At 37.3% G+C, this 15000-nt stretch overlaps 2 protein-coding genes across 3 annotated transcripts in view; one reads left to right on the top strand and one right to left on the bottom strand.

Annotated features, from left to right (window-relative positions):
- The window catches only part of ccr10 (chemokine (C-C motif) receptor 10), a 41051-nt gene that overhangs the window by 17587 nt on the left and 8464 nt on the right, over positions 1–15000 (bottom strand). The window lies entirely within an intron of this gene.
- Positions 12058–15000, top strand: part of LOC120551311 (receptor activity-modifying protein 2-like) — a 13957-nt gene continuing 11014 nt past the window's right edge. Inside the window, exons 1-4 of one of the 2 annotated variants that reach the window (XM_039788627.1) lie at positions 12058–12203; positions 12488–12583; positions 14106–14216; positions 14549–14702. In XM_039788627.1, coding sequence (XP_039644561.1) covers positions 12104–12203; positions 12488–12583; positions 14106–14216; positions 14549–14702 — 461 coding nt within the window. In that variant the 5' untranslated portion in view covers positions 12058–12103. The remainder of the gene's footprint in view (positions 12204–12487; positions 12584–14105; positions 14217–14548; positions 14703–15000) is intronic. The other variant, XM_039788628.1, reaches the window with a different exon arrangement.

The raw sequence follows: 15000 nt of genomic DNA, 5'->3' as shown, positions 1-15000 counted from the left end.
TCCTTGGCATCATGGCTGCTTTATTTATTTTTATTGTTTTACTTTTGTTGACAATAAGAGGTTTATGCATCCCATTTATCAGAATAAGGCATAACCTGTAAAGGGTTTCTGAGTTGGATATTATACTTTGTTTTTAAAGTTCAACACAAATAATTTATCAATGCTTTAGGTTAATCAGAACAATATTTTAATAATAAGCCATCAGGCCCACAGTTACAGATGTCAGTAAGTCAATAATAGTTTTTGTTGCACTTTATTAAGTTGCTAAAATTTAAATGGCTCATAATTTATAAAGCATTAACATGCATTTACGAACCATTAATAGGCCATTAATTACAACTATTAAATGCGTTCGTGTTGTTGTTATATTCACAAAGAGTGTGTAAAAGCTTTTTAATGTGTCACCTTAATTTGACAAATAGTTTATTGATGATGTGGGGTACCAACATGTTACAACAACATACTGTTTATGTTTAACATATTTGTAACAAGTCATTGTGGAATATGTTACACTACTTCATTACATCGTGTAGCATGTTTAAACGTACAATATGTAACTTTCTGCCGCTAGGGGTCTCTCAACCAAAACAATGGACGGTAAAACTGGACTTTTGATGACGTTGGGAAGTTGCGTGGAATTATGGGAGTTTTTAGTGTTAAACACCTTTGCTGCCGGTTCGAATGCATCAGTTCACGGACGAGTTTACCCATTCAAGTTTATTCACGTTACGTTTAGTAACGTCTATTCATGTTTTTCTAATAAAATAGCTGCAGTTTCCCCAACATAATTAAATTTTTCTCATTTTTTGATAACTCTGCAAACCCTTGGTGTTCTCTCAATGAGCTTCATGAGGTAGTCACCTGAAATGGTTTTACCTTCACAGGTGTGCCTTGTCAGGGTTAATTAGTGGAATTATTTCCATTATTAATAAAAAAGCAAAGGGTGGCTACTTTGAAGAATCTAAAATATAAGACATGTTTTCAGTTATTTCACACTTTTTTGTTAAGTACATAATTCCATATGTGTTCATTCATAGTTTTGATGCCTTCAGTGAGAATCTACAATGTAAATAGTCATGAAAATAAAAAGGAAACGCATTGAATGAGAAGGTGTGTCCAAACTTTTGGCCTGTACTGTATCTCCCCTTCACTTTTCAGTAATCTTATCTTTTCGTTTTGGTGCTTAACGCACCTTTTGTCGGGTTAATTTAGCTAACCCGAAAGACAGCGAAACGCGAAGGGGGGAGAAATTCGGCAGGGAGGAGATTTTCGGCACATACACCGGACGCTATGGATGGCCGCTGTTGTGACTCGGTGCTTGGTCTGATATGGTTGTAATGAAAGTAGCTGGCTGATAGCTGACTGGGGGCTAACGGTAACTAGCTAGCTAGCTATATGTTGTCAGCTGTCATCCTGACTCTCTGCGCCGGGGGAGTGAGGCAGACAGACCGGGGTGTGCTAGCTGGCTAAATTAGCATTAGATTAATCGTCTATCTATACAGCTAACGTTACTAGTGAAGTTATTCATGGGTTAGCTCAGTCCTGTTAACTGTGGTCGAAACAGTCATACTAAAAATAACTTTATTAGCGTGTTCAACAATGTTGTAACCTCATAATGTTACCCACAAAGCATTAGCATCAACGTTACCTACTTGCCAACCGGCACATTGTAGCAACGTTAAGCTGGTATCGATAATGAACTTTCAAAATAAATAAGGTCTCTGTTGTATTACTGTGATAAAAAGTGGGATGTTATTAATCACAAAATGATGCTGTATGGCAAAAAAAAAAGCAGCATTACGGTTACATGTATTTTTTTTCTGTGACATTGTATGATTTACAATTACTCCTGAAGGTATCATCTTGGTGCCAGTGTTCTGAGGAAGTTAGAGTAACTGGAGGGTGAAAGGTTATATGACGCCACTGACGGGCGACTAAAGGAAACGTGCCATGTCTGAAAATAAAATAACAGATTTCTCTGGGTTTGACATTTGGTAGAAACATTTGGGATAGTGTAAGAACACAAGTCATAAAAATATATAACATAGGTATGGTCGTTTTTAGACATTTTAAAGCAGAAATGTTACATATTGTACCTTTAAAACAATTTTTTAATTATCATTATCAGTATAATTCTTAGTAGTAGTACTAGTAACTGGGAAAGCCATGATTTAAGTGAGAGTAGTCATGCATCAAACTATTATTTAATATTATTATTATTATTGATTAATCTGCTGATGAGAGAGAAAGAGAGAGAGAGGAGAGAGAGAGAGAGAGAGAGAGAGAGAGAAAGAGAGGGTGAGAAGGAGAGGGAGAGAGTGATGGAGGGAGAGACACACACACACACACAAAGATCCCAGTTTTAAATATCCGTACATATTCATATCTAATGTTAAATTTTACTGTCTTTACATTTTTATTAGAATATACTTTTTGTTTCGTATTGCTTAATAACTTTAGTTTTTTATATTTGCCATACAAATAGATTTAAAAAATGATATAAACCCATCCTAATAATGTGTTAATGTACATATATTATAACTATTGTGTTTTCTTTGATGCTTTGGCAACTTTGTTATTGAAACCTTCATGCCAATAAAGCCCCTTGAATTGAATTGAGAGAGAGAGAGAGAGAGAGAGAGAGAGAGAGAGAGAGAGAGAGAGAGAGAGAGAAATAAAATGAGTTTCCAATCAGATGGAGTTGGAATTATTTAGAAGAAAATGAAAAATATGAATGACCAGCTGCTCATTGTAACCACCGGGGGGCGAATTAAGCATCTTTAGTGATCATTTCAACACCAGCACACCTCAAACAGGACAGCACAACCATCACTGTTGAGTGCTCGAGTAATTAATCACTAAATATTAATCTACAACACAAAAGTGTCGAGTGTGGCGCTGCTCTTCATTCATACGGTTTGCTACTGCATATGCTACGCAGCGACCCTGAGACAGAAGTAGTTTGGAGAAGTACTTTGAGGAAGTATGTTTATATAGATAAATATCTGTCTTTTAATACGTAGTAGAGGTGTGACAATTTCCCTCTCCTCTTCCTGTTTCTATGTAACCTTTTCTGATTTGACTATTTCTAGGTTTCATTCTTTTGTTGTATGATATGTTGTTTGATTTTTGATTTCTGATGTCTGAAGGACTGAATAAGTAACGTCTGGGTATACGATTAGTTTTTTTTTTACTGTCTGTGTCTTTAATGTCTGTACTTGACATTGTAAAAATATGCTGTAGTTAAGTAACGGCATCCTGAACAGAGAATGTGTAATAATCCAAGCTTCTCTGGTCTTTATTTCCATAAGCTGTCCAGCTGCACGCGCACACCTGTGCATCGGTATCAGACGCTGAGGGCCGTGACGAAGCGCTGCTATTTGACGAGTTGGGGAGCAGTGTGTGAGAGCCATGTGGAGGGAATCCCAGACAACTTCTCTTATTTATTTTTTTAATCAGTATTTTTCGAGTACAGCACCGGCTTTAACCCTTGTGTTGTCTGTTTAGCCTGTTTTATAAAGCATAAAGTATACATCTTCTAAGCCAACTTCATTCCAACTTATGACCGCTAGTTTTACACTTATGCTTGGAATTTCATGGTCAATAAACCTCATTTATATTAAATTATGCCTAATTTTGAGTTATAAAAACCCAGAAATTATGAATTACTTTAGCTAATAATTAAGATCAGAGGAACATATTTTGATGCATAATTATGGATAAAAAAATATGATTTTTCTATGTTATTTTTGGGCAATTTGGTTGAAAGAAACCCATATTTTTGATAGAGAAACTTTGAAAACGGGTCAAATTTGACCCGGGGACAACACAATGGTTAAAAGGTGCACTATGCGTTCCTGCATGGTTTCAGCGCAGTTTCATTTTTGTCTCAAATCGTAGGCATCTCTCCTTGATCCTCTAGCTGCCTGCCCCCCTGAACACACCGTGAAAAAGCCCGGTCTCGGGAGACAACACGGGGGTCGTAAACGTCAAACAGACACTAGGGGCACAGGCTGAGCACCAAAATACAACAAACACGTTCCAGCCAATCACAGACAAGATGGTTGGGGGAGGGGGTGGGGCTTAGTGACAGTTAGTCATGACAGTTACGGAAACACGGGGGAAGGGTGAGCTTGCTCGGTTTTGTTTTGAAGTCAACAGAAGTAACGTCATGCAGGAACTCACAGTGCACCTTTAACCCTTGTGTTGTCTTCCATTTAACCGTGCACTTGTTTTTTTTTTCAATGTTTTGCTGCTTTTTTACGTTTAACGCTTCTTATCACTACCATGTACTGTATAAACACCACAAACACAAACCTATTAATAGTTTTACACTTATTTTTGGAATTCATGGTCAATAAACCTAATTTATAGGAAATTATACCTAATACTTGACTTAAAAAAAGCAGAAATTATGAATTATTTAGACTAATATTAAAGGAAAGATAAGACTCACAGACTGGTATACGGTATGTCAACATTTCAATTTTCTAAATAATTGAATAAAACACCCAAAATTCAATGAGAGTAGAGATCCGATCATTTGTTGTACTTGCGAAGCGTGTTACCTGGAATCATCTGTGTTATTTTTGGGTAATTTAAAATTAGGTTATTAACAAGGAACTCATATTTCTGATAGAGAAATTTTGAAAACGGGTCAAATTTGACCTGAAGGCAACACAAGGGTTAAGGAAATATAAACTGAAATGTATAAAACACAAGCAACTGTACACAAGGTCCACCAGTTAAATTTAAGACATTTTAAGACCTTTTTAATACCATTTAGAATGAAATTTAATACCAACTTCATGAGCATACTGGTAAACGTATGTACTGTAGGATATAATGGAATATCAGAAAGGATTTTAGGCTATAAAAATAATTGTTTACCAAGTACTTGAACGTAATACGACATTTAATTGTATAATGTGATACATTACGTACATTACATGCTTTGTAAAAAACAATGAAGTTATTTAATCTTATGAAAGGACAATACAAATGTTAGACCTTTTTGAATGAAATTTAAAACTTTCTAAAGAAATTTAAGACTTATTTAAGGCCTTATTTTTCTAATATTAGCCTATATTAAAGACATTTTTAAGACTTAAGACCCTGTGGGTACCCTGTAAGAACGTTGCCTAAACAGCTAAAGTTTAAAAAGTATAGTACCGGACACATTTCAGGGTTCAACGGAAAGAAAAAAAATTCTACTTGCCCAAAGTCCATCTTTATTGGCCCCTATACAAGGTTTTCATTTTATTCAAAATAAAACTCCACAAAATTTTTGACAAAATGTAAAAAATACAATAAAAAAAGTCAAACTTAAAAAAAATAAAAATCAATGTCAAAGAAATGTCAAAAAATAAATCTAAACGTTGAAACCCGTCAAAAGCATCATAAGCGTAAAAAAACGTTAAAAAGAAGGTCAAAAAATGCATCAAAAGCGCCAGCCACCATCTCAATTCGTGATTGGCCAGCGGCACATTCAAATGAAATCATTCAACAAGCGTTCTCCAGCGGGGCAAGAGAACAATAACGTCATTTATGACACGATGATGCCCGAAGCCCCGAACGGGCAAATGGGTTGTTATGTTTACATTAGGGTTGCACGATATTAACAAAATGTGATATTGCGATAGCGATTATGAATGTTGCGATATCAATATTAATTTCGATATTTTAAAACTTATGTAAAATTACAAAAGTGACGGGAAAACGCATCAAAGTAGATTCATAACGAATTAAACAAGTTTTCTTACAACACAAGGTTTATTTCAACTGTCTTATTGGACTGGTCCAACATGAATAAATAAGGACCATGTCTATAGAACAGGACATGTTGTACTGGTTGGACAGAATAAAATATATAAATAAGGACCATGTCTACAGAACAGGTCATGTTGTACTGGTTGGACAGAATAAAATATATAAATAAGGACCATGTCTACAGAACAGGTCATGTTCTACTGGCTGGACAGAATAAAATATATAAATAAGGACCATGTCTACAGAACAGGACAGGTTCTACTGGTTGGACAGTATAAAATATATAAATAAGGACCATGTCTACAGAACAGGACATGTTCTACTGGTTGGACAGTATAAAATATATAAATAAGGACCATGTCTACAGAACAGGACATGTTCTACTGGTTGGACAGTATAAAATATATAAATAAGGACCATGTCTACAGAACAGGACATGTTCTACTGGTTGGACAGAATAAAATATATAAATAAGGACCATGTCTACAGAACAGGACATGTTCTACTGGCTGGACAGTATAAAATATATAAATAAGGACCATGTCTACAGAACAGGACATGTTCTACTGGTTGGACAGTATAAAATATATAAATAAGGACCATGTCTATAGAACAGGACATGTTCTACTGGCTGGACAGTATAAAATATATAAATAAGGACCATGTCTATAGAACAGGACATGTTCTACTGGTTGGACAGTATAAAATATATAAATAAGGACCATGTCTATAGAACAGGACATGTTCTACTGGCTGGACAGTATAAAATATATAAATAAGGACCATGTCTACAGAACAGGACATGTTCTACTGGTTGGACAGTATAAAATATATAAATAAGGACCATGTCTATAGAACAGGACATGTTCTACTGGCTGGACAGAATAAAATATATAAATAAGGACCATGTCTATAGAACAGGACATGTTCTACTGGCTGGACAGTATAAAATATATAAATAAGGACCATGTCTACAGAACAGGACATGTTCTACTGGTTGGACAGTATAAAATATATAAATAAGGACCATGTCTACAGAACAGGACATGTTCTACTGGTTGGACAGTATAAAATATATAAATAAGGACCATGTCTACAGAACAGGACATGTTCTACTGGTTGGACAGTATAAAATATATAAATAAGGACCATGTCTACAGAACAGGACATGTTCTACTGGTTGGACAGAATAAAATATATAAATAAGGACCATGTCTACAGAACAGGACATGTTCTACTGGTTGGACAGAATAAAATATATAAATAAGGACCATGTCTACAGAACAGGACATGTTCTACTGGCTGGACAGTATAAAATATATAAATAAGGACCATGTCTATAGAACAGGACATGTTGTACTGGTTGGACAGAATAAAATATATAAATAAGGACCATGTCTACAGAACAGGACATGTTCTACTGGTTGGACAGTATAAAATATATAAATAAGGACCATGTCTACAGAACAGGACATGTTCTACTGGTTGTACAGTATAAAATATATAAATAAGGACCATGTCTACAGAACAGGACATGTTCTACTGGTTGTACAGTATAAAATATATAAATAAATAAATAAATAAAGAGAACAGGACACTCTCTGATTCGTTCCGTTTTCTTGTCTCTATCTATTTCTTCACTTACACTGTCACTCTGTTGAAATATGCACACACGTGGTACGCTCCATAGGGTTGTCACGTAGTGGACCCGTGCGCTGACGTGCACTAACATGTGCACGTGGCGCACTAACATGTGCACGTGGCGCACTAACATGTGCACGTGGCGCACTAACATGTGCACGTGGCGCACTAACTGGCCAATGAGACATGATCATTACAGCGTTTCAAGCTCTAAATCAAACACAACTAAGCCACACAGCCAACGGATGGGACGCAGCGCTCCACTAAATAAACTATAATATTGCATACGTATTGTGACACTTTCGATATAATATTACGCAACGTGATATTGCGATAACGATATTGAGTCGATACATCATGCACGCCCTAGTTTACATGCCCAATGTGGCGGTTTATTTGCCCCGGGCCATCGGGCAACCCTTATTGTTGAACCCTGTCATTTCAATCAGTACCAAGGAAGTACCGAAGCTTGACAACCCTCGGAATCAAACCTTAAACATTGTGACTGAAAGCCTTTTTTTATTGCAGTTTCAAAGGCTTTCAATCTATGTAAGGAAGGTTTCTTTCTCAGTAAGACACGTACATTTGCAAGCGGAGTAGTCTGTGGTGGTCCATTTGATGTGTGGACACGTTACAGGTGGCGTGTGGTGTGTTAAAGTTGTTTTTGTACGCTCGTCCGTGTGTTATGAGTCATCTCTGTCCGCCATCGCTCCTCCAGTCTCTCTCTAACAGGCCCAGCGGAGGTTATTATGTAAACAAAATCCGACTGTATAAGGAAGTTTGAAGACTGGAATCAGATACTGTATATGTCTAACTCACTTCATGGTAAAAGTGTATTAACCAGTGGTTCCTCTATGTTGATTTTGTAGTGGCGGCCCACCATGGCAAAATTTCTGCCACCACGGTATCAGAAATAGGGCTGTACCAAAAAATGTAGTCACGGTTGCCTTTTAAATTATCCTCACATTGCAATTTAACAAGTAGAACTATTCAGAGGTTATTGGGCCCATCCAGTTTAACTCCACATACTGTCGTGTTGATGTAGTTTATCGTCAAAACGGGGGGTTGTTGTTCGGACAGACCTGCCCCCACTGCTAAAAAAAAATCCTAAAGGAAACACTGTTAACCCTTGTGTTGTCTTTCCGTTGCCCAGGCAACTTTCTGATCGTCTTTTTCAACACCGTTGCCGCTTTTTCCCGATGTTTTTGTCACTTTTTTCAACGTTCTGTTATCAATTCTTTTTCTCTCCAAATGCTACATTTAGTTGATCACCAAAATTCAATGAAAGTAGCGAACTGATCAATTATCTGACTTGTGAAAAGTGTTGCATGGAACCATCCACGTTACTTTTTGTGACAATTTGGTAGAAAGAAAACCCAAATTTCTGACATGGAAACTTTTTGAAAGTGGGTCAAATTTGACCCGAGGACAACAAGAGGGTTAACTGCACGCTCTGGGACAGGGCGGCATCTGCTGATGCCTGACGAAACGGGATATTAACCCCCCCCCCACCCCTTTCATGTGTGACTGTGGCCATTGCCATGAACCAGTTAATATTAACAGATTATAATAAAGGTAACCTTTGTACAAAAGAACTGCGTTTGTCCTGATTTCTTAAACAATGTTGTGACCTGTCATGAAAATACAAATTAATCTCGCGAGATCTCGTCACACCTCCAGTTTCATTTTATTTCTATGAAAACTGTACATTGATTTTTGTTTTGTTGTACAATAATGGGATGTTAAGGTCTTATATAGAAATGCAAAACTGAAAAAGCAGGTTACTGGAGGAATTCTCTGTCACCATTTTAGGGCTACCACCTCTTACTCGATTAGTCTTAGTTTTGGTCTTAGTCGACTAAGATTTCTTTAGTTGGTAAGTCATTTTTTATTCTTATTCATGCTTAATTACTCATTTCCAAGAAACGTATGAGCACATTTATGGCAAACACAAGATTTAAAGTGGTGCTTTTGCAGGATTAATTGTGGAGAAACTCAGTTTTACAGATGGTTAATTAACTACATTTATATTGTGCTTTTCTAGTCTTAACCACCTCTCAAAGCGCACAGCTCTGTCAATTAAATCAACTAATCGATTAGTCGACAAAATCGTATAAGTGTTAGTCGACTAAGAATTTCTTTAGTCGAGGACAGCCCTACGCCATTTTAGTGTCTTTAAAAAAAATCTGCCATCAATATTTTTTGGTTGCTACACATGTCATATGTGCCTATAAATGTCTTTCTAAGGCTGTGCAATTAATCGAGAAAAACTATTATTATTATTATTATTATTATTATTATTATTATTATTACGCTTTGCAAGTAAACTCTTATTTTGTCTTGCGTTCTGAATGACAGACGCACTTTCTAAACTCACTCGGCCAACATTTGAATATATTTTTTATATTATTTATTTTAAGGGGAATTCAAAAAGTTCAACGGGACATTTCACAGGTTAAGGTGTTTTTCACTGTTGATTTGTTTAACTGTATCACTGTTTTGTTTTAAAGTTCAATAAATGCAACATCTTTCCAAAAGTCAATGAATAATCGTGTTAAATAATCGCAATTTCAATACTGACCAAAATAACTGTGATTATTTTTTTCCATAAATCGAGTAGCCTCATGTCTTTCAACATGCGGGAAAACCCCCGAATGCCAGAACCGTTTCCTGTCTCTGCGAGCTGAGGTGTAGACAGAAGCCATTACAAAAAGCTCTGACATCCTGCACATTAAAAACCACAAAGCACAGGAAGCTGAAGTTTTAACACTTAGTAGTTTGTTTGCTAGAGGCAAATGCATATAAAAAAGTACTTTACTATCACATTCTTTCCAAAATAAATAGGAATTTGAATGGGTTTTTGCACAAAATACAGGACTCTTGTTGGGTATTTTGTGTCTGTATCATTATCGCTGTCATACACACACCTTTGCGAACATGTCAGAGCTTTCTTTGACCCCTCCGAGAGCTTGTTTGTGTGTTTTAGAAGCGTTGCCTATCTTTCATGCTGCACCAGCTTCCTGATTCAAGGCCCGTCTCTGTCTGTCTGGCAGCCACCTTCCCTGCCACTGAATGGAGGAGGAAATCCCTTAAGAGCGTTTTCACTAACTATCTGAGGAAGACCAGGAAACTGGGCCGCGCTGCCTCCCTTTACCCACATTACCGCCAACGTCAGGGCAGTCCCATTCCGTTCAGTTTTATCGCTGCGTGTTTATGGCAGTAGACCCACAGAGTAAGTAGGGACATACCAGCACTTCCTCTCAACCCTGTTTTCCTATGTCTTTTCTGTTTAAGGGACTGATGGGAACAACTTGGTCCAGTATTAAGTGAGATCGCTGCAGTCGGCAGTGGCAAAACAAGCTACAATGTTGCTTAATAGGGCGATTGTGCAGCTTGTATTTACCTTCACAAAAGTGCTTGTTTTGCCGCTGACAGGCTCAGATTAATATTCTAAGTGTCTGACAACATTATGGAAAGGATTTCTAAGGAGGTCGACCTCCCTGTTGAAGAGTAAGATCCTATTTTTAACATACAAACATCCGGGAAATTGCGTTCACTAAACCCACCAGGGTAGGGCTGGGTACCGAATCCGATACTTTTTAGGCACCGAACAAATTGCCTCTGAAGTATTGAGAATCGAATAATACCAAATTTCAATACCAGAGTAAATCTCATCAGCGTCAGTGAGCCAATCAGCATGCTTCTACCAAGATCTAATAATGTCTGTGATTGGCTGTCTAACGTTACACAGAGACAGGGCTCACGTAGCAGCAGCTGAAAAATAAATAAAAATATTTGTGCCGTAATGTGTAATGTTGAAATTTATTCTTGTTCCATGAAATTGTTATCGAAAAAAAGTATAGTTTAGGAACCGGTATCGAAGTCACAGTATTGGTATCCAAAATGTTTGAATGATACCCAGCCCTACGGACTGATTATTGGTTTTGTTTAGATATGCCAAATTGTAATTATATAAGTGATTATTGGTCGGACTATACATTTTTATTATTATTTCAACTGTTGGTTGATGGCACTTGACCCTAAACACGTTCATAGTAACAAGAATGACAAGCGGGGGGGGGAACAGATAGTTTTATGATAATAAAGAGGCGTTGTTTACTTCATAGACTGTGTATTTGTGTTATTACATTACCTGGGTCACATGACAGTTATATAACCAAAAGATTTATCCTGGGATTCATTCACAACTTTAACAATAACATATCTTTTTTTAAATTTGACTGAAAGAGACAATTATATTGTGCAATTATTTGCACTGCAATTATTTATGAGACAATTAATTGTGTAGGAAAATGTGGAATTTTTACAGCTCTAGCTTTAATTCATGATTATACATTATCTCTCCATCATCCGCTCTCTAGAGTTCAGTCTGTTTATCAGTCACTTCAACATAACCAGAAGACAGACACACACGCACACACACACACACACACACACACACACACACACACACAGACAGAGACATACACACACACACACAGACAGACAGACAGACAGAGACATACACACACAGACAGACAGACACACACACACACACACACACACACACACACACACACACACACACACACACACACACACACACACACACACACACACACAGCAGTGCTAAGATAAAGAGGGTTGGGCTTGTTTCTAAACCCACTCGGCTCTCAGACTTCAAGCTTCATTAATGTCATCCCAGGTCACCGAGCGGCCTCGAAGGTTACTGCCGATCCCCTCATTGCTCGCCACCATGATCCTGTACCTGCTCGTCCCCGCTCTTATCCTCGGTATGTATCCCACACTTCACTTTGCCCGTGCGCTTTATTTGTGTTTTACTCCCTTAGGATTTCCTGCTTGTTTTGGGGTTTGCGGCATGTTTTCCATGAGTGTCCATTGTTTCCCCTGTGTGTGGGACTGATGAAGGAAAAGAAGGTAGGAGAGGGAGGGGGGGCATTTTAGTTTTCATTTTAGTAGCAGCAAAAGGAAAGGCTGGTGTTTCGGGTTAGGGTTTTTTTATGTGATAGAATTGTTTGTGTAACGTTACAAAGTTTGGTTGACTCTGTGTCCACAGCAGGAGGTAATGTGGACTCACAAACAGCCAACAGGACGGAGGAAGAGCTGAGCAAAGTAGAGGGGAACCAAACACTCAGAGAGTCCCCCGCTAACAGTAAGACGTTTTCATTTTTTTACGAGTAGGGCTGCAACTAATGATTATTTTCATTGTCAATTATTATCACAGGGATTTCCCCGCCACTGCAAGGTTTAGGTGTAGCACCGGAGCCGTTTTGGTCAGCACCTTAACAAATTAATGTAACTACAATACTTTTCTCAGATCTAATAATTGTAGATGGACTTCTTTAGCAAGTTTTGTCTTTAAAGCTTTTTGAGTTAATTACTTATTACCTGCTCCAGCTTTTCCAACGTTTTAGACACAGATATGGAGATAATAATGGCCCACGATGTGAAAAAGAGTCGCAAAACCACCACAAAGGGACACAACACGACTACAAAGACCCACAAAGAAACACAAAAGTTAAACTTACTTATTTTTTAAACGTAACATTTTCTTAAAGAAATGACGCCTTAACCTCTCGCAAAATATGCACACTTAAGTCTTCCTCGTAGGGGTGCCCGATTCAGAAAATGTCACGATTCAATTAAATTGCGATTTTCAGGCTCAAGATTCGATTCAAAATCGATTTTGGATTAAAAAACGATTCTCAATTAAAAACAATTATTTACAGTATGTAAATGTAGTTACTTTTCCCATGTGATTGCAGTAAACATACAATAAATAAAAAAATTTGTCTATTCTGAGTTTTCTGTTGCACGACTAAAACTACTTTTGAACGTACACACGTTCCACCAAAACAAGTTTCTTCCCGAGGCTATTTAGCAGAGGCACCGTGGCTCCGTCCGGCACTTAGCACCACCCACGACGATTGTGATTGGTTTAAAGAAATGCCAACAAACCAGAACACGTTTTTGTCCCATCCTGGAATGCTGTGTGGACTAGCCAGACCCTCCTCCGCAGCTCTGTGGAGGAAGGTCTGGCAAAGCAAGACTACAACTACATTTAAACCAGGGTTTCTGCATGTTTCACTAAGTCAGATATAAGACTTTTTAAGACCATTATGAATGAAATTCAAGACCTTTATTACAACATCAACTAAGCCCTAAAATCTGATTTAAATCAAGCCAAGTACATCACTAAACTTTCACTTCCCCGTAGCTGAAGAACAAAATCTATTTCATGTTTGTGGAACAATTCGAAAGAGGCTCGCGCCAAAAACACGAAAACTTATCGGCTGCAGTATAAGTAGCATGTTGGTCTCATTTGTAGTCTTAACAGCAAAATTATATTTGAACTAGTGAAAGAAATAACTACAAACACGGAATAAATACATTTTTAAAAAGAGCATTTAGAGGTAGCGTTACATGGACGTAGGAAAACAAAGACATAAAAATTATTTAAGACCTAGAACAATATTTGAGCGAATTTAAGACTTTTTAAGGCCTAACATTTTGATTTTTTAATTTTATACTTTTTTATGGATATGTGAATCACGTACAGTATGCGATTTTGACCTGGCAGCTGTGTGAATAAGAGGATGCATTCATTGACATTATTCATTCACCAAAACGTGGAGCGTATTGCTTAAATAAAATGCATGTTTTTTTGCCTACAGGTGCAATGAAACCGGACAACGTGACATCCAGTTTGTACAAAGATGAAAAAAGTCTAATTGAGGATGAATTGCAAAACAACCAAACGTCTAACGTTATCACAGAGGATGATGGTGAGTGTTTCTACGTATTCTGCATATCAGTGCCTTTAAAGTTCCTGTACTTACACAGCTGAAAACATGTGATAAGGAATCTAGTTTGACTTTAAGGTAGAAGCCAAGATAAAGAGAAACATGCACTACTGGGCTACTGAGTGAGCTCATACCTTTATGAAATCAGAGTAAATCAAAGAACCTGTACACTAAATAAAGACGTATATCACAGGGAATCTATGATTTTGTCCAAGACACTGCATCATAATAAATTAGCCTTGGGTGCTGTTTGATATTTGCGTGTCCCTGTTAGTTCACATATGTCAGAAGCAATTTTTTTTTTTACTTTGCAGAGAGTTTTCAGGACCAGGAAAATGAGTTTGCAGGCCAACTTTGCAAAGTGGACCTGCTGAAAGAGTACAGCTACATCTATTGTGGTAACGAATTTAACTCTGAAATGATGTCAATCAGCACAGACAACTGGTGTGTGCTGGGAGATGTAATCAGGTAAAGCATACCAAGTATCTACAGAGTTAAGGGTTTGTTTCCTCTTTTTAAACTTACTTTTTTTATACTGTTTTTCTTCATCTCTTCTTCTGATTGTTGGTTGAGCACACTTTAAATGTCCTAAGGTAATGCTTTAAAAGGGGCTACATAAATTAAGTTTATAGCCTATTTCAGTGTTATTCAACCTTTTTTGAGCCACGGCACAATTTTAAATTAAAAAAACTCCCGCAGGTGGACAAAATAGTCCATGTTCTTGTTTCGAAGTAACTGGTGTTTCGTTTGGAGATGGCGTTTAAGC

This window comes from Perca fluviatilis, chromosome 21 (genome assembly GCF_010015445.1).
Source record: "Perca fluviatilis chromosome 21, GENO_Pfluv_1.0, whole genome shotgun sequence".
Lineage (NCBI taxonomy): Eukaryota > Metazoa > Chordata > Actinopteri > Perciformes > Percidae > Perca > Perca fluviatilis.
Note: the sequence above shows the minus strand (reverse complement) of the source record. Positions and strands in the feature narration are given on the sequence as shown.